At 41.3% G+C, this 24,707-nt stretch overlaps 1 protein-coding gene across 1 annotated transcript; it reads left to right on the top strand.

The window, feature by feature from the left end:
- The first annotated feature begins 344 nt into the window (after positions 1–344).
- Positions 345–23,537, top strand: RAB32 (RAB32, member RAS oncogene family). The gene is made up of 3 exons (XM_026100289.2): positions 345–1,128; positions 19,305–19,582; positions 22,047–23,537. Exons 1-3 carry the CDS (start codon positions 900–902, stop codon positions 22,194–22,196), a joined length of 657 nt encoding a protein of 218 aa, XP_025956074.1. The 5' UTR covers positions 345–899; the 3' UTR covers positions 22,197–23,537.
- The last annotated feature ends 1,170 nt before the right edge of the window (positions 23,538–24,707 follow it).

Genomic DNA, 24,707 nt, shown 5'->3' with positions numbered 1-24,707 from the left:
AACATGTCTTCTTTGCCCCAAAAGACTCTTTGCCATAACCTTCCTCGGAGAAACAAGAGGGGAGACAGGCTGGCTGTTTGCCTTAACTCTGAGAGTTACCGAGAAAAACTTTTGCTACGTGAGCAGCGAAAGGCGGTGGAGGATGTCATCAGGCAAGAGAAAATCCCCCGGAGCCGCCGTTGGCTTTGGCCCTTCCCTTGTCAGCCCAGAGCACGGCCGGGGCCACGCTCGGCATGGCTGCGCGGGGCGGGGGGAGGCAGCAGCGAGCAACTGCTGCTGAGGCAGAAACCAGAGTTGCCGCGGGGCTGCTGCCGAGGCGCGCCGGGGCAGGGCTGGCCGGGACAGGCCGCGCCGCCTCCCCCTCACGGCTGCCTCCGCCGCCGCCCGCCGCCCCTCTGCGGGGCCCAAACCCAACGGCCCAACGCGCCCAGCGGCGCGGCCGGCCCAAGCCGCGGGACGAGGCGCCGAGATGCCCGCAGCCCGCCACCGCCCCCCGGCTCGGCGGAGGGGCCGCGGCCGCGGTCGCGGCCGGGCCGGGACTCCTCCTCCCGCCGCTCCCGCCTCCCGCCCGCGCTCTCTTAAGGCGCGGAGTTTCCGCGTCCTGTGACTGCAGTCAGGTGGTTGCGGGGCCTTTCCCCCTCCTTCCCTGCCCCCGGCGCTCCCCTGCCTTCCTTCCCTGCCGCGGCGGCGTGGGCCGGCGCAGCGGGAAGGCGGCCGAGGAAAGTTGGAGGAAAGTTGCCGGGCGAGGAAGTAGCGGCGAGGCAGCCGCGGCCCCGGCAGCGCGGCCTCCCTCGGGCGCCGCCGCGGCTGCCCGCTCCTGCCCGCCTGCCCCTGCCCCGCCGCCGGGGCGCAGCGCCGGGCCGCCTTCCGTGGCAGGGCCGCGCCGAGCCGCGGCGAGGATGGCCGGGGGGCAGGGAGGGGGCTCCGGCGTGCCGGAGTGCCGGGAGCATCTCTTCAAGGTGCTGGTGATCGGGGAGCTGGGCGTGGGCAAGACCAGCATTATCAAGCGGTACGTGCACCAGCTCTTCTCGCAGCACTACCGGGCCACTATCGGGGTGGATTTCGCTCTCAAAGTCATCAACTGGGACAGCAAGACCCTGGTGCGGCTGCAGCTCTGGGATATAGCAGGTGAGGGCCGGGCCGGCGCCTCCGCGGCGGGCAGAGGGCCCGTGAGACCGGCTGCCTGCGGGTGCCAGGGCTCGGCTGCGACGGGGAAAAGTGCGCTGCCACCCTGAGGTCTGTCCTCTTGATTTTTCTCCTCCCCCTATTACATTTGACTGCTGTGGTCTGCTTTTGAAGCAGAGGGAAGTTTCGATCTTGGAGTGAAGTTCTCAGCTTTTTTTTTTTTTTTCGTATGCTGTGCGTGCTTCTGCCAGCTGGTGTTGTGCAGCCCTTGGCTTTGCCCAGGGTTTTGCAGCCCTCCTCAAAGAGCTGCTCTGCTTGCTGGCTCCAGGGCTCCCAGGTGGCTCCTGCTCATACTGTGCCTCCTCACCAGCTTCCCTGGGTGGCTTCATTATGATTATTGCTTGGCTTCATTCATGGTTACTGCTCCACAATGCCTCTAGATAAAATACTTGTTTTCTTCCAAGCAGGTTATGTTTGGAGGTATGCCTTACAGGTTAAAGGTAACTCAGATAGCTAATGTTGTGCTCAGAGAAAGCATGCTCAAACTTTATGTGCTTGGAGTTACATACTTATTTTAAAAGTAGCTTTTATCCTTGCAGCTTGAAGTGAGTAAATAGAACTTGTGTTATGCTTAGCTCTGCATTCAGAGTATGGGTTTGGGTGTTTAAAAAGATATTCTGAATACACTGAACCAGAAAAGTTCAGTTCAAACCTATTCTTTGAAAGACAAAGGTGTTTACCCATCCTGGTTAACTTTACTTATGCTGAGGTGTTAAATGCTGCAGTATAAACTCTATTCTGTTGTGCTCCTGTGAGAAGTCTGTATGCTTAGCATCTCAAACTTGGTGTTGCATTTGTAGTTCTCTTTGTATGTAGCTTGGGTTTCAATCTGCATCTCTCTTTTTTTTCCCTCTTCATTGTGTTCAGAATATCTCCTTGGGTAGGAGAAAGTTGACTTTATTTTGAATAATGGTGTTTTAAACCTATGCTACTGGAAGATACTGTAATAAAGCAATAACAGCTGGCAGTTACTGTTTCCATCAACTCTCCATCAAGTGGAAGTTCATAAAACAGGAAGTGTAAAATGCAGGCTGCTGTAACCCTGTGATGAGCCTGGCTGTATGTTAGTTTCAGTTCTCTTTATCCTCTAAAGATTATCTTAAAACACTTCAAATACGATTCCTCAAACTAAAAAACCTATTTTATTACAGTATGCTGAAACGCTGCTGCCCTGTAGGGCCAACTGAAATATTCTCTAATTGCTGTTTTGGAGAGCAAGTGAAATATTGGCAAACTTTCTCTTAAGTGTTTCAGAAGGGTTCCTTTAAGGAAGGGATGTGTGTGTTTATCCATTGGCAGTACTGGTGCAAGTTCCTACAGTACTCTGTATTTCAGCGGGTCTGGGATTCCAAGGATTAAACACAGAACACTGATCAGGATACTCAGGTTTGGCTGGCTGCCGCACTTGGGTTTAACTTCTCTTCAGTCCTTGGTTTCTGAGGCTGGGGTAGACTGTTACACTCCCATAACAGCACTCTGCTGTTATGTCCTGGGAGGCTTGTGCTAATATTGTCATTAGACTGAAGAATTAAACTTACCTGTCATTAAAATATTTGCATATTATAACACTGACAGACCTACTGCAGATGATGCTCTACTAAACTGAATGGGCAGTATTTTGCCCAGTACTTCTTCCCTTTTACAATGTGATACCTGCTTCTGCATGAAACTCTTGAATGAGTCTTTCCCTAGTGCAAAAAAAAAAAGGAAAAAAAAATCAAAATATTGCTCTACAGTTTGCATTCCAAATTCTTATATCTAATCTGGTGGCTTCAGCTATTCTGCTCCCAATGGGCTGTGTCCTTCATCAAAAGAAAAACAAGGCTTGAGAACAGAACTAATCTTAGTTATAGTGATATTTGATTGGGCTGTGCTTAGCCAGTGTGACAGTAACAGTTTAGACTCCTGCAGATGCATCTGAGTTAAGTGCTAACTGTTGAAATACAAGGGATTTTAGTATAAAAGGGTTGTTTCATGGCCTTAAAACTTCTAATATCCTTCACCTGGGAATGTGTTCTGCAGTTGTCTGTACTCTGAACTCTTACAAATACTGGAGGATACTGAAAGGCTTATATAAAAATTACTAGTTACAGAGAGCCAGGCAGAAGATGGCTCTTGAACAGTCATAGCGCATGTTCCCTAAAGGCTTTATTTTATTATAGTGTGTAACAACAAAGTCTTTGAGCATGTGATAGTCATACTCTTTTAACTCATCAGCTCCACTGTCTTCTGGCTTTCAGCAGCTAATGTAGATAACTCTGTCTGCACCCACCAGAAAACAAACAGCTTTAGATCTCTTGAAGATAGCGAAATCTTATAGTAAGCAATATTACATGCAACTTCCCTGCAAGCTTTGTGGTGCTGGCATTCTGAATTGACTTTGATGCCTCTAAAATGGATTCTGAATTTAAGTCTAACCCTTAAGCATAGCACAGCATGTTGCTTTTCACTATATCAAAGTTTGTACTTGCAGTCCACTGTAAAAACCTTTCCATCAAGAGCTGGGTGTCGCAGTCTAAAGTTCTGCACCTAAATTGATGATAAGAACTAACCACATAGCTCAATCCATCAACTAGGGATTATAATGTACATACTGTGCTTGTTTCTGGCGTGACTGTAGCCAAGCTGGTGAGTGTTATACAGTGCATTGCAATGCAGCAAGTTCCTGAGTGACTTTGGTCTCTTGTGCTAGCTAGCTGAAGGGGTGTGGGGTTTTTTTGTGTGGTAAAGCTATAAATTCCCTAGTAGAATATGGTATGTTACACTCTCCATACCTTTTCTCTTTCTAGTGAAAGTAGCCTTCCTGTTGCAAGGTATAAAATAATGAAAATTCCTGTAGCAGAATCAAGAGGGGAGGAAGCAGTGAAAAGGGGGGGAAGGTATTGTGCCTATACCTGTATGTTCAAGACATATTTGGGCATGTTAGTTTATCTTGACACAGGCTGTGGCTTTTTGAATAGTGGAGGCAAAAAGGCTTGGGAGTTAGACTGATCAGCAACTGTCAAATTATCTTGTTTGTAGCATGAAAGACTGTGAAAGAAGCTGAACAGTCTACATGCATGTTCATACAGGAATGAAACTTTTAAACTGCACCTGGGCATTACTCCTGTTTTATCTTGACATGCCAAGTCATGATAAATCTGTCTTTCTGGATTAAATTCTGAAAGTGTTAGAACCAGCTTAAGTCCCTTCTTCAAAGGACATGAATAACTGGCGAAACAAATAGAAGAAAACAAATGCTTCATAAGTGTGCCCTCTCTCTGAGAGAGCAACTACACTGAATACAAGGTAGTGCAGGAGATGGATATAGCATATCTGATAAGACTCAGTCAAATATCATTGAAAGAACTTTTTTTTTTTTTTTTTTTAAGGACTTCTTCTGAATCCTACAACCTTTTGGTCTGATATAGGAAGATTGGCACCTCTGAGTGATGATAGCCAATGCGATTGTAAAGAACCAGCTAACATTGCCACTCACATTAGCTTGTGTGAACATGAAGCCCTCTAGAGGGAAAGGGTGGCAAAAGTCACAGATGACCACTTCAGCTTGGCTTCCCCTGAAGCATGTCACTAATGACACCTGTCAGACAAAATCTTTAAAAGCTTGGAGTGAGACATTCTGCATTAACTCTGGTAATTGCATCATTCTTCCAGGACTTCTCAAATTTATTCTTAAAAGTGTTTATTACAACTCAAATATTGCTTTAACTGGAAGAACATGGCTATGAAATGGGTAAAATAGAAGAGGTACAATTGTACTTACGGGTATAGCATGTTTAGAGAATTAAAATTTTCTGGAGTTGTGTGATAAGACTTATTGCATGAAAGTTTTGTTGAACTCTTGTCATCTCCTTGAAGCAGTCTGAAATCTAACCTGCTGTGAGAAGTGTGTACCAGTCTTGAGGATGGAAATATCAGATGAAGTATTCTTGCTCAAATACTGAGTTGAGGAAGAGCTGGAATCAAGCATTTTTCTGTAAAGACAAATGGGCATTAGATATGTGAAGAGACGTTTAGCTTTTAACATATTTAGGAGGTTAACTTGCACTGATCTATGGGAAGCCATAACAAATGGGAAAGTGAGTGCAGGAAACTGAGTCTGGTACAAGGGAGACAAGGATGTTCTAAAACTTATTCCACAGTAGAAAAGAATCCTGGAACTGAAATGTGCACTTGCAAAGGAAGACAACAAATGCAAAATGCAAGCCTTCTGGCCAAGATCCGCAGAAGTGATTCTGTACTCGCTCATCTTCCTTTTGCAACAGAATGAGATGTATCTTGTCTGGAGGGGTAGAGTGCTTGGTGGTTGTGCACTTGCTTGTGGAACGTAGTTCATAGTTCAAACATACTGTTGTGTATTTTGGTGATCGAGTTTCAAAGGCATTCAAGCTGTTCCAATATGCTCCATGTAAAATTCTTATAGCTTTAAGCAGCCATATATTTCAGTTTATTCTAGGTCTGCATTTGTGCTACTAGTGTGCCAGAAGACTGTCAAACTACTTCTGTGTTCCAGGTCATAAACTAGTTTAAAAAAAAAAAAAATCCCCAAACCCACCAGCTTACAATTTAAATAAGGTCTAAAGCAAGCCTTAAGTGATGTTAATGTTTTCTTGAAAGTCTTTGAGATATCTGGAAAACTTCTTCAGTTTACTACTCATTTAGCTCTGTGCAGAGGAGGCACACCTCATTGCTTTTCAGAGGAGCCTGTTAGTTACAACAGAGAGCTCAGAATAGTCTCTAAAGCAAGTCTTGTAGCAACTTGTACTTACATGCAACACTTAGAGGATCAGTGAAGAAGTTCCCATTTTAATCCCTACAATTAAACCATTAAGAAATTGCTTAGCCATGTGCCTAGAACAAGAGAAGTGAGTATAGGATGGAGACCAGAGAATCTTGACATAACCTGCTCGTAACTGCTTTTTCTCACTGTAAATAAGAATATTTGAGTGCAGTGAGAGGAAGAGTGAAAAAGAAATGCTTTGGAAATGTGCACATATGTTCATCAGAGATGCAAAAGTTGGAGCTCAAAGCTTCACTTCAGAAACTGGAAGAACTAGCAGATGCTCTGAGGTAACTTCCTAGTTTGTTATCCAGCAATGGAAGTTCCAGTTGCAGCTGCCTTGATGTGGAGCTGGGAGTGCTATTGCTCTAGTAACACCTGAGGCAAGTCAGAAGTCCCAGGGTCAGGACTGGAGAGTCTTCTATCTGGTGAGGTTCAGTCTAATTGAAAACAAATTGAACAGAAAGCAGTCACAGGCCTTTGTGCATGCAATAAGCTTGCAGCAAGCTTACACTTAAGGATAATGTTAGCTACTGGTTTACACCTCTTCAGCCAAAGTTTCAGGAAAAGTAGAAGGCCTGCTGTTTTTGAAAGAAGTTCTAGAGGCAACAGGACTGAAGATACAATAGTATATCTCCTTCTAGAAACTGTCCCTTTGTGAGGAGTCTCAAGTAGGTATCCTTTGCTGCAACTCTTCTGGAACAGTAGAATTATAGTTGTGAACTTTTAATTGGGAATATGCTTTGCTGACCTTGGACCTCTGCAGTTAAGTAGTCCAAATAAGTGTTAAATGTTGTTTCCTTCTGGTGTGTCTCAATCTTCAGACATCTTTCAGTCATCTTTCTGTGTACCACAAACATGACTGAAAGGATTCTCTCTGGTATCCAGATTCTGGGTATCAACATGCTTTTCCTTTTTTTTTTTTTTTTTTTTTTTTTTTTTTTTTTAGCTAAGTAGTTTGTTATCAAAAGATATCAAACAAGGTATGGTTTTGGTCTTGCTGGTGAGCAGCTTCCTTGTCTTACCTGTGGGGTGCTGTTTCTCATATTACTGAGTGTTCTTGTGCTAAGTAGTATATTATATAGCAACTACTGTATCTTATCTTGACTATCACCACAGGGGTTTTATGGAGTTGAGTTTAAAATTAGGAATTCCATAAGCATATGCAAAATGTTAGTGCTTTGAAGTTGTTGTCAGGCAATCTAGTATGCTAATCAATTTTCATTATGTAAAACAAGACTGTCTAGTTATTTCAGTTAAATGGTAGGCTTGAGATAGATCATCTTTGGATATCTTGGAAATAAGCTCAGAACTTACAGGCTTTCCTAGGTATCCTAGGAGAAATATTGCTAAAGGTGTTATCTTTTTTCTTTTTTAAAAAAGATCGAGTACATGTGTAAAAACATAGACTGATGTATCCAGCTTGCAAGCACTCTTAATTTCTGTTGAGAATGAAGTGCTTTATACATGCTCAAAGCATAAAGATTGCTCTATTGATCTTGTGAGAACTCTTCGTTTCTGTTGACAATGAAGCACTTCATACTTGGAAATATTTAGTGCATGAGCTTCTAATCACTGAGAGAGGTGACTCAGAAGCTCCACCTCATTTTCCAAATAGATAAGGTGTATCATAGCACTTACTCGGAAGCTTTGCACTTGCTGCAAGATCACAGTGCAAATACTTCCATAGTAGTCTGGTGCAGAGAACAAAGGATGAATGGGTATCTATCAAAAGGGGGAAAAATATTCTACCTTAAATAGAAGCTATAATACCTGAGTTCTTATATGTAGCAGATAGGAGAAAAATAGCATATACCACTCAATATAACTAACCTTTGGATCAAATTATATAACACTGAAACTAGAAATTAGTGCAGAAATCAATTAAATTACATTGGTCATCATTAAGATGTATTTCTCTTTTCTTTGAAGCAAATATTGGCTAAATTCTTGCCCTTCATGTGAAACAAACTTAGTTACTAGCTACTTAAGTCAGTATTAAAGTGCATTACCCTGCAGAACCAAACTGGGCATGGATCATAATACATCATTAAAAATGCATATTTAATAAAAGTAGATTTACATTCATGTAAAGTTTATCAACAATTCTTGCAGCAATTTCAGGTTCATAACTAATCTTGGTGACTTTATTGCATTTGAGAAAACTGAGTGAGTAAAAGGCAAAGTGGAGATACAGTGTGCATGACTGGCTCCAGAAATGACTCCAACAGCCTCTGAGCAAAATAAGTTTCTGTGCTTGAGTAACAAGCAAGAATGCAATTCTCCAGTGTGAGATCTTATGCTGAAATTCCAGTCTCACAGGACAGTTAGATAACTCTTCCTTGAACTCCAGATACAGCCACTGCTCTAAATACTCATTTTAGACTTTCTGAAATGTGATGTCCTCTCAAAGGGAAGTGATTTACAGTTATTTTCTGCTTGTATTGCTTTTATATGAAATCATATGAATAAGTCTTGTGAAATTCTTGCAAGTGTTAAAGCTAGTATAACCAGTGATAAGCAGTGACCACAAAGTACAACTTGCTTCTCAATCTGTCTGTGGTAAAACATTAGACACTAAAATTTTCCTTTGGCTGTGGAGATGCAGAGCTAAGGTAGATGTGGTAAGACTATACTTCAGGGTATGACAGGATTTCAGGGTTACTATAGAGCTGGTTCAGAAATATACCTTAGTTCTGGCTAGAGAAAGCATATAACCCTTTCAGTGAGGGTAGCTTCCAGATTAGTAGCAAATGCAAAACAATATTCCTTACTGTGTGGATTTTAGCAGCTCTTCAAAGAACGATTTTTAAGGAAGAAGCTCTTTTGTCACTGCAAACAGGCTATGGGAACTTGTTGTTTAAACACTCCCAGAGTGCTGGGTAGAGCAACGTGGCAGCAACCTGATACTGAATTCCAATTGTGTACAATGTGCCATGACACATTTACCATTTCAGAGATTAACATTTTTTCAGTCTCGTGATAAACTTCTTGAGACAAACTGACTTTAGAATCGTTCTCCTGTGTGTTGCAAAATACTGCAGGGCCACGCAGCATCACCACCGTTAAGTATACAGTACGGCCCTGGCTACATGGCAGTGCGCCAGAGGAGATGGGTTAGGGAGCGTCAGGCACAAAATAGCTTAACTCTGGTGGAGGACATGTTTGAATAAGTCTAGTTACTATAAAGTAGGGACTACTCATTCATGCTGTTGCTGGCACTAATTGGGCTACGTAGGAGGGCTTTTCATGCATGCTGTGTTTGACATCTAGTTAGAAATTTCTTAGCTTTGAACTATACTTTCTTGGCGACAGAAATCTGGTGTTTAGTCAGGAACTTCCTCTCTTGCTGAAATGCTCTCTATCCAAGTTGTAAGCAAAACAAATGGAAATAAATGTGTAAAACTTTCTAATACAAAGTAGACTATTCATACTTTAGCATTAAATGTATTATATGTGAGACAAAGCCAGCTGAACCGTAAGCGTGGAGTCTTGCCTCTAAATTTAAAGACAAATTATTAAGCTGTTAGGGACTAATTCTAGGCATTCAAACCAAGGCTATGGACAGCAATAAAAGCTTATCAGTTTTTCTATAAACTTCCCTAAGAGCTGTGCAACTGTTTGAGGAAGACTCTTGTGAAAGCAGATAGTGTCCTTTTTTCATCTGCTGGGATGGGGACAAAGTAAGAATACAGCATTGTAGCCTTTCCACCAAAAGGGAATTCAGTAAGCAGTCATCTCTAGCCCATTGCCCACTGACAGGCTGCTTCACTGTAGACAGATTTTTAAGGCTCTTTATCATGATAAAATCTCCTCTAGGAGATTAATTCTTTCTATTGGTGTAGTATGTGCTAGTCCTAATGCACAAAGAGGATGGCAAGGTTTAAAAATTATGTTGCTATGAGTCTGTCATGATATCAGGCTGTGAATGCCCTTACTACTCTGAGAAAGGTAGAAGGTTTGCCTCAACACCATGGGGTATTCTCCCCTACAGCACCGTAGATACAGAAATGGACAAACTTGGAGCCGACGTTCATCTTGTTCTACTACAGGCTTCCGGCATAGGCATTTAAGTGACCAACTTTATTGATGGAAATCAGGAGTATAACTTGAGAGAACTTGGGCCTCAGTGTTTCTGCTGTTTCGCTTGTAGTGAATAGGGCTAACCTGTCTTCCATTTGGAGTAAAATATAACCAGAGGAAAGAAAGTGATTGAAGAGATTAGTCTCAATGCCTGTGAAAATTGAGGTAACTAAATTATTAGCTCAGAGTCAGGCCATGTTGCACAATGAAACTTTGAACTGCTTCCTACCATTCTGTGATGAAACAACATTGACTCAGAAGTGCTTTCACCATTGACCTCAGATTATGATCTAAAGAATCAAAATAGTGAACCTGAACCAATACTCTCCTGGTGAATGTTACGCATCCAGTATTTTTTGAGACAGCATGTGAATTATTGGTTTTATGCAGGGAACCTGTTTAGCATTGTAAAGAGATTTGCCCAAATAATTTGTGCAAGTGAACTATCTGAAGAACTTCCCTTGTGCAGTTAACAGGAATGTCTATGGAGCTTTGGTTTCACCATTCTTCCTCTTGTCCATAGCAGAAGTAGGGAGAGCAGTCTAAAGAAAAATCTACCTGGTAAGAAAAGAAATTCTAGTATAACGTAAAAGGCTACTTCCTATCTTCTGGTTTCATGATCAACACTAACAAGCTTGTCTAGATGAAGTTTCACTGGAAACTTCTAGTCTACAACTTTGCAGATAAGAAGCTGAGGGCTAGCAGAGAAGCTAATAAACTTCATGAGCTAAGCTCCAAATAGATGCAGAGGAAACTGTCTTTTTCAGTGTCTTGGTGGGGGGGAGACATCTGATTGTTCTGGCTTTACTGTGCTTTGCTTTGTTTTATGGAACAGTCTTGGATCACGGTAGCTAGATTTCTTTCAGATGAGACTAATCCTGAAGCATGGATATCCTTTAATATTTAGAGCATATCTTTTGTCTTTAGACTAGCAGTAGTCCAGAATAAATCTCCCTGACTACTGCTGGATATACTGTGGATGGCAGGTCTCCAGCACAGACTGTCTCTTTCTACAGATCTGCTCCTGTCTAATGTAGACATAGCCAGAGTGCCATATGTCATCTCTTATGGTGAGCTGAGAGGCAGATGAATAGGGACTAACTGGCTAGTTACTCTTCCCTGAAGACCCTTTCTCTGAAGGCCTGGGACCCTATGTCAAAAAAAGGTTGATCCTGTGATTAGTAACATGCCCTCACCACCCTTTCCTCCCAAGAAAAGACACTAGCGGTTTGCTTTTAAAAAATCAGCCTGAGGCTGCTTTGTATCATAGTCACTAAGAGTTGCAGTCAGAGAAACTGTTTTTTAGTACTGTATAATCTATGAAAATAATATTCTTGAAGTTCTTGATTTTTAACATCTTGGCCTTTGTCAGCAGAACCACAGATCCCAATTTCCACAATAGTGGAAAATAAGACTCAGGCTGGATGTGCATTTTGTAACTCTTACAGGTTCCTAATATCTGCTGAAGCTACAAGTACAGTTTAAATCCTCTGTAGTCTAAATGCCTGGCAATTTTGCACTGATAGCTTAAACAGTAAGAATGAGGAGGGGAAAGAGATCTAGCACTGACTGTCTCAGAGTCAGGCTGTCTACACTAGCAATCTAAACTGCTACCCATGTGAAAAATCTGGCAGGCATACTTGAGCATGTCCTGTTGTATTGATAGTGGTTTGGTTAACCTACTTCCTGCTCCTAACAGAAGTCTAATAGGGTAAGACACTTCTGGGTTAAGCTGTGCAGGTTTAGAATAAAATACTGTCAGTAGTAGTGAGTTGCCAGTAGCATATTACTGTATCTGGCTCCAAAAGAGCCCTAGTCAGTTCTCACCTGACCCTGGTAGTACTGAAATTCATATTAGGTGTCTGGAGAACTGGGAGATGCATCCTCAGGGCAATTCTGGATATCTGCTATCTTGTGCCAAACACTCAGCTATAGGATGAACAGGCATCCAAAATGTAGTGTGTTCTTGCCTGCAGCTCCTAAAGGACTTAAGACCACTGTCTCTTTAAAACTCGCTTATGTTGCAGTGACCGGATTGGGCTGCATGTCAAACCATTTTGGATGCTGGTTTGATTTAAATTTACCCCACTGAAAGATCTAAGCTCAGAGGTGGAATCAAGAATATGGAGCTGCCACTCAGATGTTCCTTGCCTTTACTATGTGAAAATCTGACTCCAGAAATTCAGAGAACCAGACACCTGAATCTTCTGTAAGGCAGCACAGCTGAAATAAGGAGAGTCCTCATTAAGCTAGGCCTTCCCCTGGTGGGGGAAGACTGCTAAGGAGGGATTTCAACTTGCCATTAAATTGGTTTTCCTGTCTGGGCCAAATAAAAGCACCCACATCTCCTGGTCCTGAACAGTTGTCTCAAAGAACTAACTTGTAGTTTGGCACTATAGTCTGAATGAACAGAGGCGCTTTCTGTACTAGCAAGTAGTGTGGCTAATAAGGTCAGAATAGCTGACAGTGAGGACCTGATAACCATGGTGTCGGCAGTCCAACTAGAGCTAGTCTGGCCCCATGAGTTGCCTGTCCCATGCATGAATCATGATCCTGGAGCCTGTCACTAGGCTAGCTTCTTCCAAGAGGAAGCCAGTTCATGTGTGCAGACTGTTCCACTGTGTGAATTAAAGCACAGTCAGCGGCAGTGGTGGGGGATCAGCCTCAGAAGCATGCTTCTGACACAAATGAACATGCTAATGTTAGCAGAGATGCCTGTCTAGAGACTGTTTAGGTATAAGTTAAGGTTACTGCACCTTATTCTCAGTTTTTCTTAATCAGTATGATTAGCCTAGCTGACTCCTTGTATGGCTTCCTGGCCAGTGAGCTGGGTATTCTGAGTCTAAATCTGAGGTACCTAATAAGTTATAAAGGAACTAGGACTGCTCTCTAGGGGAGACAGGTATGAAAAGCTGAGCATAGCACCAGTCTTGCTGAGACTGTCCTAAACTAACTCTGAAAATTTTAATCATTAGAAGCATCTAAGGAACTATCCAAGTTTATGTCTTTATTTCTCTTTCAGAATATTTACTTGCACTGCTCCATTTTTTGGTGTATATACACCAAATACTCAATCCCTTATGCACTGGAATATAGCTTAATGTTTCGTTTCTTCTTCCTACTGCATATCACAATAGTTCCATGCTGTTTTTTACTGAGGAAAAAGCTGTCTTCAACTTCTTTTTGCATTGTAAAAATTGGTCAATGTCACCCTGCTGCTATACCTCTACTAGCTTCCTCAGATCTTCTGCTGTATTGTTGGCAACTAGTGTTATCCTGTGTGCTAAATACTAGAAGTGTTGACAGTATAGCAATATATTATAGCGCCTTTAGAGAATTTCTGCTGCAGCCAGCACTGGATTTCTCCATTTTGGAGAAAAGCTATACCAACTTTGAGGCACACATGTATTTCCAGATCTGTTAACTTGCTAAACATTGACTTTGAGGTTCTCCTCAATTTCTGTAGCCTTTGATCTTGCTGTCATGGTGAGAAGACTTAAATCCCTCAGCATCTGTGAGGGTCTAAGGACTTAAATGACAAGCCAGGAAGGTTATAAGGAATCCTCTTTCACCAGGCTGTTATTACTGACCCTTCTTGAATGTTAGACTGACTAGTATTGACTATGGGTGATCATGTAGAATAGCTGATCTTTGAGAACCATTTTCACAACGGAAAATTCACTATTCTCAGAATGAAACTGTTTATTATAACTATTATAACTATTCAGTGTGGTTTAATAAGTATTCTGTGATGTCTAAGCTCGTTGCAGGATATAGTACTGCGCTTGAGCTTCACCTGTTGATAGAAAAGCAGAGTAACTGAAACACCCTAGCAGGATGCTACTTCAGAGTACCCTGAAAATTGGTCAATTTTTGATCCACTAGATCTCTTGATTGCTTTCTTTACTACCATAATATTGCTGGATACTTCTTGGCTTTATGTATTAAATATCTTTCCTGGGTGATATTCCTTTACTACTTTCCGTTGAACTTAAACTGGCTTTTAAACTAACTGAACTGAGTTTCATCACTCTGAAGGACAAAATGTTGGCAATAGCTACTTGGCCTTATTTGTATTTGAGGACTCCTCGCTATTTATCAGACTTCTGAAAACTCAATGTTATTGGGTGCAGGAGAGAACTGCAAAACTTCTTATGCACTACTCTTCTAGCTGACAGCAAACAACTCTGAAGTAAAACTTTTCAGCTAGCTGTACATTCATTTTTTTGGGCAACTTCAGTCTAGATTATATTTGACTTGTTTAAGACTATTTGATGTGGAGCTGTCAAATTTGTTAAAGTGAAATATCAAACTATGGCCATTAAGCTGATTAGCCTGTCAAAGACGACCTCAACTAACATGAGTTCAGCAAAAGAAATTTGTTCTATCATTCTTCCAGTTTTCAGGCTTTCATAACCCTTGGGCCATCTTTCTGCTCCTCTTTAATGACCTAAGTTCAGGAAGATCTTGGAACTGTTAGTCTTATCAGAGAGAGACTACTTGTACTTTCTCCAGTAGTATTACTCCTGATAAGGAAGCTTTAAGGGTTTAAATGCAGCTAAACTCTGGTTTCTCTGTAAGAGTTGTATGGTTTCAGAACAGCCTAAGCTTAGTTTTTACAAGGTAGGTGAACTTACATTTTACTGTTGGTATTGACAGGGTTAAGCCAAAATTCACTTCCATAGCAAAAATATAACTGAGGAGGCCTCTTCCAGATTGGTCACTTTGCTATCCCTGAGTAGGTTCATGCTAGTTTGCATAAACTACTTTCTAAGACTTAACTCTACTTTTAGGTATGGTAAATAATCTGGGAGAAGGAGTCCTGACAGACTTAACAGCATGTATATCCAGCAGTCACTTGCAAATCTAACTTGCTTTTTTCTTGCTTGATATTCCCATCCTGCAAACAGGAGTTAAGAGCAAAAATGTTAGGAGCACAGGGTAACTTCTAACTAAAAGCAAAACTGCCACAATGATCAGTCTCACTGCTGTGATAAACAGGACTCCCATGTTTATTCCTTAGACTGGGAAGGACTGCTGTAGAAACTTTTTTAATTCTACTTCAAGGAAAGGCTTGTACTTTCTGAATTTTGTGATAATCTCACCTCCTTTAAATGCTTTAGCTTTTGCAATGAAGGAATAACAGCACTGTCTAATTTGTTTTTTCATGTGGTTTCTACCTCTTAGTTTAAGCTTAGCTCTCCTAAAATGTAACTTGGGAAGCAAGGAAAGCCCCCAAGCTCTGATACAAGTTTAAACTGAACTTAGTTGCTATGATTCTGCTGTATGGAAGTGTGTTAGTTCCCAATGCATGTCATTATGCAATTATTTCGCTTAATGCTGTTGCAATTACTGGAAAATATGGTGGCAAAGTGTGCTGAGTCATTTAAACGTGAAAACTGTGTGGTTAGAGAATGCAGAACGTTGTGTTGCATGCTGCCACTTCCATATCCTTAAAGAAACCCACTAATCTGCAAGACTGTCCTATAGCTTAGCCAGTCGTCTACACCTGAGTCCCTGAAACACAGTATGGATACCATTCTGGTACCATTAGGCTTGTGTCGAGGAACTAGACCTACCACCACATTTAATCCTCTAATGTCTCTTCCATAGTGCTGCTGTAAGCAAGTAGTTACATTTTTGTCCCCTTCTTTTCATGGTTCTATGCACTGGAGTTCAAGTCTAGTTTCATCTGATCACTTCTATCCTTTTCTCCTCTGGGGGTCTGATCTACTTTCTCTACTGCTCAAGATTAGTCATTTCATCATGTGAGAATGCAGCAAAAATTCTGCTGGCTTTAGGAAGGGGAATGACAAATTACTGGCTGAACAGACCACAGTGAAGATAGTCATTTGACGGTTTTAATAAGAGATATAGAGAATGATGTTCAGACCTCCAGACTTTGGAGGAGTAGGACATTCTAGAGTTTGCTTTTGTGTATGAGCTTTTTTGCAAGCAGAAAAGCACTTGCAAAAGCTTTGCCCTGAAGCCCTGTTAAATTTTCAAAAGGCTGTCAAGAGTATTCTTATTACCCCCTCAAGAGGCTCAGCCTAAAGCTTGCGCACTGCCAGTAGTAACTCGGTTTTACAGAAAGTCAGTTAATACTGGATGCTCTCTTCCTGCCTCATGCCATGTACCTACTACTACAAAAATCTTTGTCTTAGGCAGGCCATCTTCTCCTATCTCTTTCTATAGAAGAATAGTCCCTTCCTCATAAGACTCCAGATGGTATGAAAGAGCAGTCATAAACTAGTGTGCAGGTCAAGTCTAATATCAGTGCATGCAAATGAAAGGAGGTGAAAGCAGCTCTCCCTGTAATAAGAAACCCAAAACTGTTTATGGAGTGTGGGCTACTTCAGAACAGAGCAGCACTCCATACTGGAGCGTATCTGGGCCATTAAAAGGCATTAATTTGAAATAACAGTGGTGTCCGCTTGTATGCGGGGGTTTTCAGGGGGAAGGAGTATCAAATCTCCTTATGCAAAACTGAAACACAGTAAGTAAAGATTTAGACTTTCATGTTGATAGGTGTTATGGGCCTATGGATTTCTGTTATCTGCTTTCACCCAAGTTTAAACTACAGAAGAATGTGTTTGTTATTGCAAATGTAAAACTTGCAGTGTAAGAGCAAATAACTTCTGTCAACAAAGCCAGCTGGAAATAATACTTCTCCTAGACAGCTGAAGCACTTGCTTTCCAAGTGGATGCTATAGAGTACAAACTGCACTCAAAGCAAAGTACGGTTCAGTTGCAGGTTTGCTTCCCCACCAGAAGTGCTGTCATATCATACAATAAGGAGAAAAGCTATCTCAAAGTCAGCCTCAGCTTGTGCATTTTTCCAGGGTTCATCAATCTACTGATTACCACAACCCCCGCTGCAGTGGCCTCTCCCTGGTCAGGACTCCATGGGGAGATTCAGCTAGCTCTCTGGTCTGCTGCTGAACTACAAGACAAATGTTTCTCTTCTGGCATAGCAGATCTAGCTCTTACTCATGGGAGCAGGGGCTTTGTGCTGTTAAAGGTTCATGCAGGTTGTGAATAGCAGGGCATAGGAAGCCACTGAAGTCAGGGGAAGCAACTGCAGGGCAATCTTGAGTCATTACCAGTCACATTTGTATCCAGCTTGTAATATAGGAAGGCATTGGGCTAGGTGGGTGAGAAGACTGAGGAAGCAAGAGTTGGAACGCTAAGTATGATAAAGATAGAATTTCTCCTGGAGATGGGGAATGAGTTGACAAACTTGGAGAAGACCAGGCTCTCTGACCAAGACTAAGCCTCTTGTTTTAGGGGGGGAAAACTGCCTGGTACTCTTTAGGACTATAAGAAAATATATATTGTAACCAAACCTGAACAACTGCTATCTTTCTTTGAACCAGTACATACTATACATACACCAGGTCATACATAACTTTCAAGTATCTTCAATTTGTTTCTTAAACAGAATCTTAGAGACACTGTGGTGTGCAGGTTTCAGCAAGGGTTATTGCTATGGGAGGCTAATGTGGCCTCTTGCTAACTGTTTTTTCTCATAAAGCTTTTTTAGGTAGGAGGATAGGGAGGAAGGGATTCAGTCACCGATAATGTCCTTCACTCTAACTGATCAGCAGCCAGGTTCACCTACAGCATGCACAACTGCCTGAGGAGTGGTGACTGATAGCCCTTCCACAGTCCACAAATAACTCCAGTAACTACCTAGCAATCATCTTTATAACTGATCAGTAAACTTATTTTTTGAGTAAACTTTTGTGAAGTTTCTCATAACTCTTCGAAACTTAGCTAAAAAAGAAAACTCCAAATCTACACAACCCCCCCCACAAACTGAATAGGGATGACTAATGTGACTGTTCTTCTCATTGCTTCATACTCTTGCAGAGTCTCGCATAAAATGACAGCCAATATTTCAAGTGGTGGTGTCCATTTCTAGACTATTTCAGATAGCCCTAAAGTTTTTTAGAGCCCAGATGGACTAGAGATTTTTTTTCCTGTAAAATATGAAACCTTGAGAGTACATCTCTTGCTTTGTGGGCCAGTCCTATGGTGTGAAGGATATACTCCCTGAATTGAACACGAGTACAATCTGAACTGCTAAGTCAGTGGGAAGTATTCCCGTGTAACAGGACTCTATGGTGGGATTTGGAACTAAAAAATTGGGAAGATGAGAAGGTGCTCCTCATAGCTTGTATGGCACCATATACAATTCCTGGCTTAGTATCACTAAACTTGACTCTGCAGCTTTAAAAAGCATGTGAACCTAAAAGTAAAGCTTCTTCAGACATAGTGCACTTGATCTGCAGAGGTAGTCAAAACCGTCTGGCCAAACTCTTCAAATGCTATTTGATTCATGGAAACAGGAACTATATTTTGACTCAAGTGGTACAGCCATCACCTGTACAGATATATATATATAAAAAAATCCCTCTTTTAGGCATGAGGATCAAGCATGGAAAGGCCTAGGGGGAGAATGTGATTTACCCGAACACAAGCCCTGTGTACTGTTTCATAAACAGTGTGTAAGCAAAATGTTTCTTCTAGTGACAGTCACTGAGATGCGTGCTTGGTGCTTGGCTTGTTGGTTCAGGAGTCTATGGCATAATGGTGCTCCCTCAAAACTCGAGCTTTGAATATGGAGGGGAAGAGTTTTCTCCTCTTTGAGAGCATGGAGTATGTAAAGTTCCACTCAGAATATGGAGAATTTTTGCTGTGAATAATTGTCCTTTAACTGTTTTAGTCATCTTGCACCAAATCCTGGGACTGCTTGCTGTAGAACACCTGTAGTTGGAAATTCTTCCAGAGGACATCTCGAACTTAAAAGCTGAAGTCAAAGGCTTACCTAGAACTGTTAAACTAACTCCTTTTGATCTTATCTCTGGGGGGGTGGAGAACCTATAATGTATATGAAGCCACCAGGTTTATACCTCAGTCATGTAGAAGCTTCCTCTGAGGAAAGAATGACTTGGGTCCAGTTGTGCTGGTAGCGTTTTTAGGCATGACTTCTCTCTTAAAAAACACTACTTAAATAAGTAAAAAATAATAGTACTTGGAAATGCAAAACAATTAGCATCTGATTCTTGTCATGCACGCTACACATAATAGCGCTCTCACAGTGAGCTAACACAGGATGGTAGAGGTAGGCCAATGTTGTATAAACTAGGTGACTAAACTCAACTCATATTTACTAACCTGGTGCTGAAATGCATTTACCTTTACTACAGTTAATGCTTAAAAATTAATGCTTTCTCACTCTCCTTTCTTTCAGGCCAGGAACGTTTTGGAAATATGACAAGAGTATACTACAAAGAGGCAGTTGGTGCTTTTGTGGTCTTTGATGTCACAAGAGGCTCCACTTTCGAGGCTGTTTCAAAATGGAAGCATGATTTGGACAGTAAAGTGCTACTTCCCAATGGCAGCCCTATCCCTGCAGTTCTTCTTGCAAACAAGTGTGACCAGAAAAAGGATGGCAGCCAGAATCTCTCTCAAATGGACCAATTCTGCAGAGAAGGTGGCTTCGTTGGGTGGTTTGAAACCTCTGCCAAGGTGAGCCATTTCTTTTAAAAAGAAATATTAAACTCAGGCACAGGAGCTGATGGTCCAGGTCTCCAGTGTTCAGCAAAAGTTAGAAGTGGCGTGTGGAATATCTTGCTTCTGAGGAAGACTTGCAACATATTTGGTTTTAGATAAGAACTGCATCTTAAGTTCAGAGGTAACCTTAAAACTAACTGGAAACCCTGAATTAATTGACTTGAGTGAGTCTTAAGATCATGCATGTGTCAAGGATCAGTGTGATTTAGATGTTAGTACTACTAAACACTGATCAAACTGTCAAAGAGAGTAATCTTCAAATGTAGGTTTTTGGCTTGAGCTTCTGTCTTCACTGTTGCATGTAGGAAGTGTTAAGGCTCCAGAAGTCAACAAGCTATTTGCTCATTTGTATTACCCAGCTAGGTAACTCCACTAAGCCATCTTTCTATTCTATCAGGCAGTAGCAAAACTGAACTGGGGAAAAACAAATTGCTCAGCAAAGTAACTTAGGCTAAGATAGCTGCTTTATTCAGATAATTGAATAACTTTATATATAGTATAGCGTTAGTCTACAAACCTGGTCAATATGCTTATAAGCTTGCTGCTGTTTAGTCAGAATGGTTTTTTTAAAACCTGTCTTCCTTCATCTAAAACAGCTTTTCACTTTTAGAATTAATATGCCTGACAGACCAAATTGCTGGTCTGGCTGATAATTCCTGCATATATAAGCTAAATCATGAGGCCCCTTTTTCCCTTGGCTTGCCCGCTACCTTTAAGTGCTGCTGAGACAAATTGGCACCAAGTGTTCTGTTTTTTTTGTAAGTGAGAACCATTTCTGGCATCCCATGATGCTTAAATAACTCTTCAAAAGAAAAGATCTGCAAGAGGAATGTGGTAAGAACAAGTCTCTTCCTGACTACATTAAAATAAGGAAGAAGGGTACACAGTGGCAGGAATTTAACTCAAATTAGCTAATCACTTGTTTGACTTTGAACAAATAGTAATTCTCAAACCCACCCATCTGTTACTCAAAGAGAAGGTTTTAGTATAAAGAGCCTTAAAATTTATATTAATGCTCTGCTGTGGGTTATGTGTCTTCCTTGAAACTTCAGCTAGACAACTTTTCTACTGCTGTTAACACTCCTGTGTATCGACCTTAACACAGTCTTAAAAGTAAGTGTAAGTAACTTTGGAATAAAGAATATTATGGAAGTGGAGTAACAGCTTGCATTTTGGGTGGCATTTTAAAGATGCCAGTGTAAAACAAGGTTCTCAGTGCAGAGAGAATTCCAGACAACACTAGTTCTGGTTCAGTTCTGGATTGACTTGTTCAGGGCTTTGAAAAGATGTCATAGTTAAAACAGCTCATCAAAAATTTAGGGCAGAGTTTTTATTTTCTTAAACCAGTAACTGATTTGATATACTTAAGCCCTGTCCACCCCAAAATTCTGTTAAACTGATTACACCTTTCTGCTGGAATTAGTATTTGAATATTCAGTCTAGTCATCAGTAACATGTTAGGGTCCACTAGGTGTGGATTAGGCAATAGAACTGCAGAGGATATAAATATTCATAGAAATATCTTATGAACATCTACCTCCTAGAAAGAAGAGAATCTTCTTCCCCCACCATGGGCAGGGAAAAGTGTTATCTGCAAATTCCCAAAAGTAATTTGTCTGTCAACTACAAGCTTGCAAATACCACAGCAACTGCTTAAATATGTTCTTATGACCTAAACTTCCTGATGTAAAGGGTAGAGCTCCACTTATGGAGATGAAACAGTGTGTTGGCATTGTATTGGTACAAAAGATAAGAGTGGTTCTGAATGTGGCTATCCAATAGTAAACTAACAGGTGGCCCAGCCAGTTCAGAAGCTGTAGTGAAGGGCACATTGCACTGGCCAGACTGGCCTTTGAGGTACCCTGAAATGCAGCTGTAGGCATCCTGCATACACACCTTCTTTAACACCCATGCTAATATACTTTAGATCATTTCGTGCATGCTTTGAAGAGTAGCTAGGTGAGGCACCCTGGCTTCAACTGTGGGGTTTTTTTTGTTTTGTTTTTTGAGGCTGGTAGAAAATGTCCTTTTAGATAAGTGCATCCAAACTGCAGTAGGAGCAGAAGAAGGCCCCAAAAGGTGGACCAGTACTATAAACAGTGTAATTGCCTACTACTTTTCCTGCTGCAGAAAGGCACTATGGTACTTGCCAGTTTTCCAAATGCAAATAACATTCATCTCTAGACCACCTACCAGGTTAGAGTCAAAGTATACTATTTGTCATAAGGGTGAATAACTTTTTACCAAAATTTTCGTGTAGCTTTTTGCAAAAGCAAGTGTATGAGCAATGATCTGATGTATTTAAGCTGCTTATGTCAAGATTGAGATTGTATAGAAGAGTTTGCATTTGGCCAGCTTTTAATAGGCATGTGCAACCTTTGTTTAAAAGATCTGACTTCTTCGCCTTCAACACTTCTAGGACAACATCAACATAGATGAAGCTGCTCGATTCTTGGTGGAAAACATCCTTGCCAACTACAAAACCTTTCCTAATGAAGAGAATGATGTGGGGAAACCAAAACTGGACCTAGACCCGTTGAAAGCAGAGAGTAAATCTCAATGCTGCTAATGCTACCACTGTTCAGTGTAAATGTGATGGAATGAGCAGCAAGACTGTTCCTTAAATCACACTGCTGCTATGGTGCTGCGTTGTGACAATCCATATAGGGTGTGTGGTAATCTCTGAATAAGTGATGCTTGTGGGTGTTTACATATTCTTGTTCAGCGTGAAACTGAGTATCTTGTGAGTTATCACTCCACTTTCTTGAGTGGCTGCATCTAAGTCCGATTAGTTTTACTTGAGAACATAAGGTAGTGTTTACACTTTCCCATAAAGGAATAAAGACAACATTTGGTATCTAGTTTGCTTCTAGGACATATAGTACATTCCAAATAGGACTCACTCAGCATGATTTTAGCTGAATAGGCACTCACACCTTTGCTGTAAACTCTTCCTTTGTCACCAGTGATGTCTCACTCTAGCTTGACTTCTCACTTGCACTTGTCCCTATTTGTTAGTCCCACCATGAGGGTCTGTCTCATTGCTAATTCTCCTGGATCAAGACGACAGAAGTCTTGAAATGGGTAGAAATAGCTGATGACCAATGACAGGAGATATCTTCCTGAGTGTGCTCACCATGACTGAGTGAAGTAGATGGTGGCTTTTGCCACTGCGTAAGAACAAGAAGATGGGAAAATGATTGTATTTGGCAGGGGGACAACATGATTACAAAGATCAACAAAAATACATCTCCAGCCATTAAGGCAAATACTCTCAGCTAATACTTGAGAAACACATTAATGAATACAATTGTATAGCTGACACAATTGTGATAACATCACCCGTATGCACACCCAGAAATAAACATCCAGAAACTTTCATGCACTAACACTGGAAACTGGCAAGAGCTGCAAAATGTAAATATCATTGCTGTCCTGTGATAATGAATCAAAACCCCTTAAACTCTAACTTTTTCAATTTTAGAACAGTGCTGCACTCTTCTGACTACTTGGAGCTGGTGAACTGGCTTACCGGTCTGTAACTCCGTATACTGAGATGCTTAAATTTCCTTTTTGTAACTCTCATGCATTTCTGGCAGCAGATGAAGATCAAAAGGGAGCAGAGACTTGCTCTTACAGTTCTTGGATATGTTCTCAAACTCTGGCTCTGCTTGGCTGAGAGGCTTTGAAGTTCCCATTTATCTTAAGCCCTTAAGTCCTGGTACTTCAGTTGCTACTGATTTCTCAAGTCTTAGCTTGCTTGGTCTGATGGTATTGATGTTTACTTAAACATAAGCATGAGGTATGTGCCAAATTGATACTTTAATATGTATTGAGAATTTCTTTTCTGTCTGTCCTCTGAAGAGTAATGTACTTTTAAAGAGACAAATAAATATATTTGGGCATCTTATGTTGTTAGTGTGTGCTTCTGAGAATGCAGAACTTTACATTTGGTAACTCACCCTACACACATGTTCTCACTGGCATTTGAAAACCAGCCTTATCTTCTCCAAATGGCTGCTGCATCAAAGACCTTAAGTTATTACAGTAAGGCTTGGCATAAGCTAAAACTGAATTTAGCTAGATTAGGATCATAGGGTAACTTGGGTTGAAAGGGTTCTTAAACGGTTGTCTAGTTCAGCCTCTGGCTCGGGTGAGGTCAGCTGTGAGGTCAGACCAGCACGCTGAGGACTTTATGCAGTCTGGTCTTAAACTTCCACTGATGGAGACTGCACAGCCCCTGGGACAGCTGTTGCAATGCTTGACTCTTCCTCACTGTGAAACATCTCCTTATTTAGTCTGAACCTCTCTTGTTTTGATACATGTCCATGGTCTGTCATCTTCCCTTCATGCACCACTGTGAAGAACTTGTCTCCATTAGGCTTGTGCAGATTTATTGGGTGTTAAAGCTTGGCTGCATCTCAAACTTTTTTTTTTTTTGATATCCTGGATCATTTCAGAAAAGAAATTGTCTGCATCCCTGTTGCTTGTTTACTGGCTTTCTTGGGTTGCTAACCTTTTTAGCTAACCTGAAATTAAAGTAATGTCCCTGTTGATTCACCCACAGAGCAGCTCCATTTGAACTCTGAATTTGTTTTTTAAAGCCACTTATTCCCCAGCATACTCTGTTTCCAAACTTGTGAATATGACTGCACAAATTCAGTAGCTGGCCCCTGGGGCATGTGTATAGCTTGATCACTTGAGGAGATCAAAACATGCAATAGCAGCTGACCAGTCAAACAAGATGTAATTTCATGCCATTGTTGCTTCAAATACATACATTTACTAGACACGTACTATTACATAAAGCTGTTCACTAATGGAAAAGCGTACCATTCCTTCCGTCTGTTCGTGTATTTAATAGTACTACATCAAGCTAGTCTAATTAAATTCAGACAGTTGTTCCTTAAATACCTACTTCACTGGAGAAACTGCCAGTGGAGGACTATAGGGTTTTTTTTTGCCAGCCAATCAGCATGTGCTTTCAGTTTCAGATGTTAAAGATGTTCTTGAAACAGCAGAATGAAGACCATCTCTGAAGCTCTTTAGACTCTCTCCTACTGCATCAGTCTTAACTGGA

The sequence above is a fragment of the Dromaius novaehollandiae genome, chromosome 3 (assembly GCF_036370855.1).
Source record: "Dromaius novaehollandiae isolate bDroNov1 chromosome 3, bDroNov1.hap1, whole genome shotgun sequence".
In the NCBI taxonomy this organism is placed as follows: Eukaryota; Metazoa; Chordata; class Aves; order Casuariiformes; family Dromaiidae; genus Dromaius; species Dromaius novaehollandiae.
The sequence above is the reverse complement of the archived record's forward strand: the minus strand, read 5'-3'. Positions and strand labels throughout refer to the sequence as shown.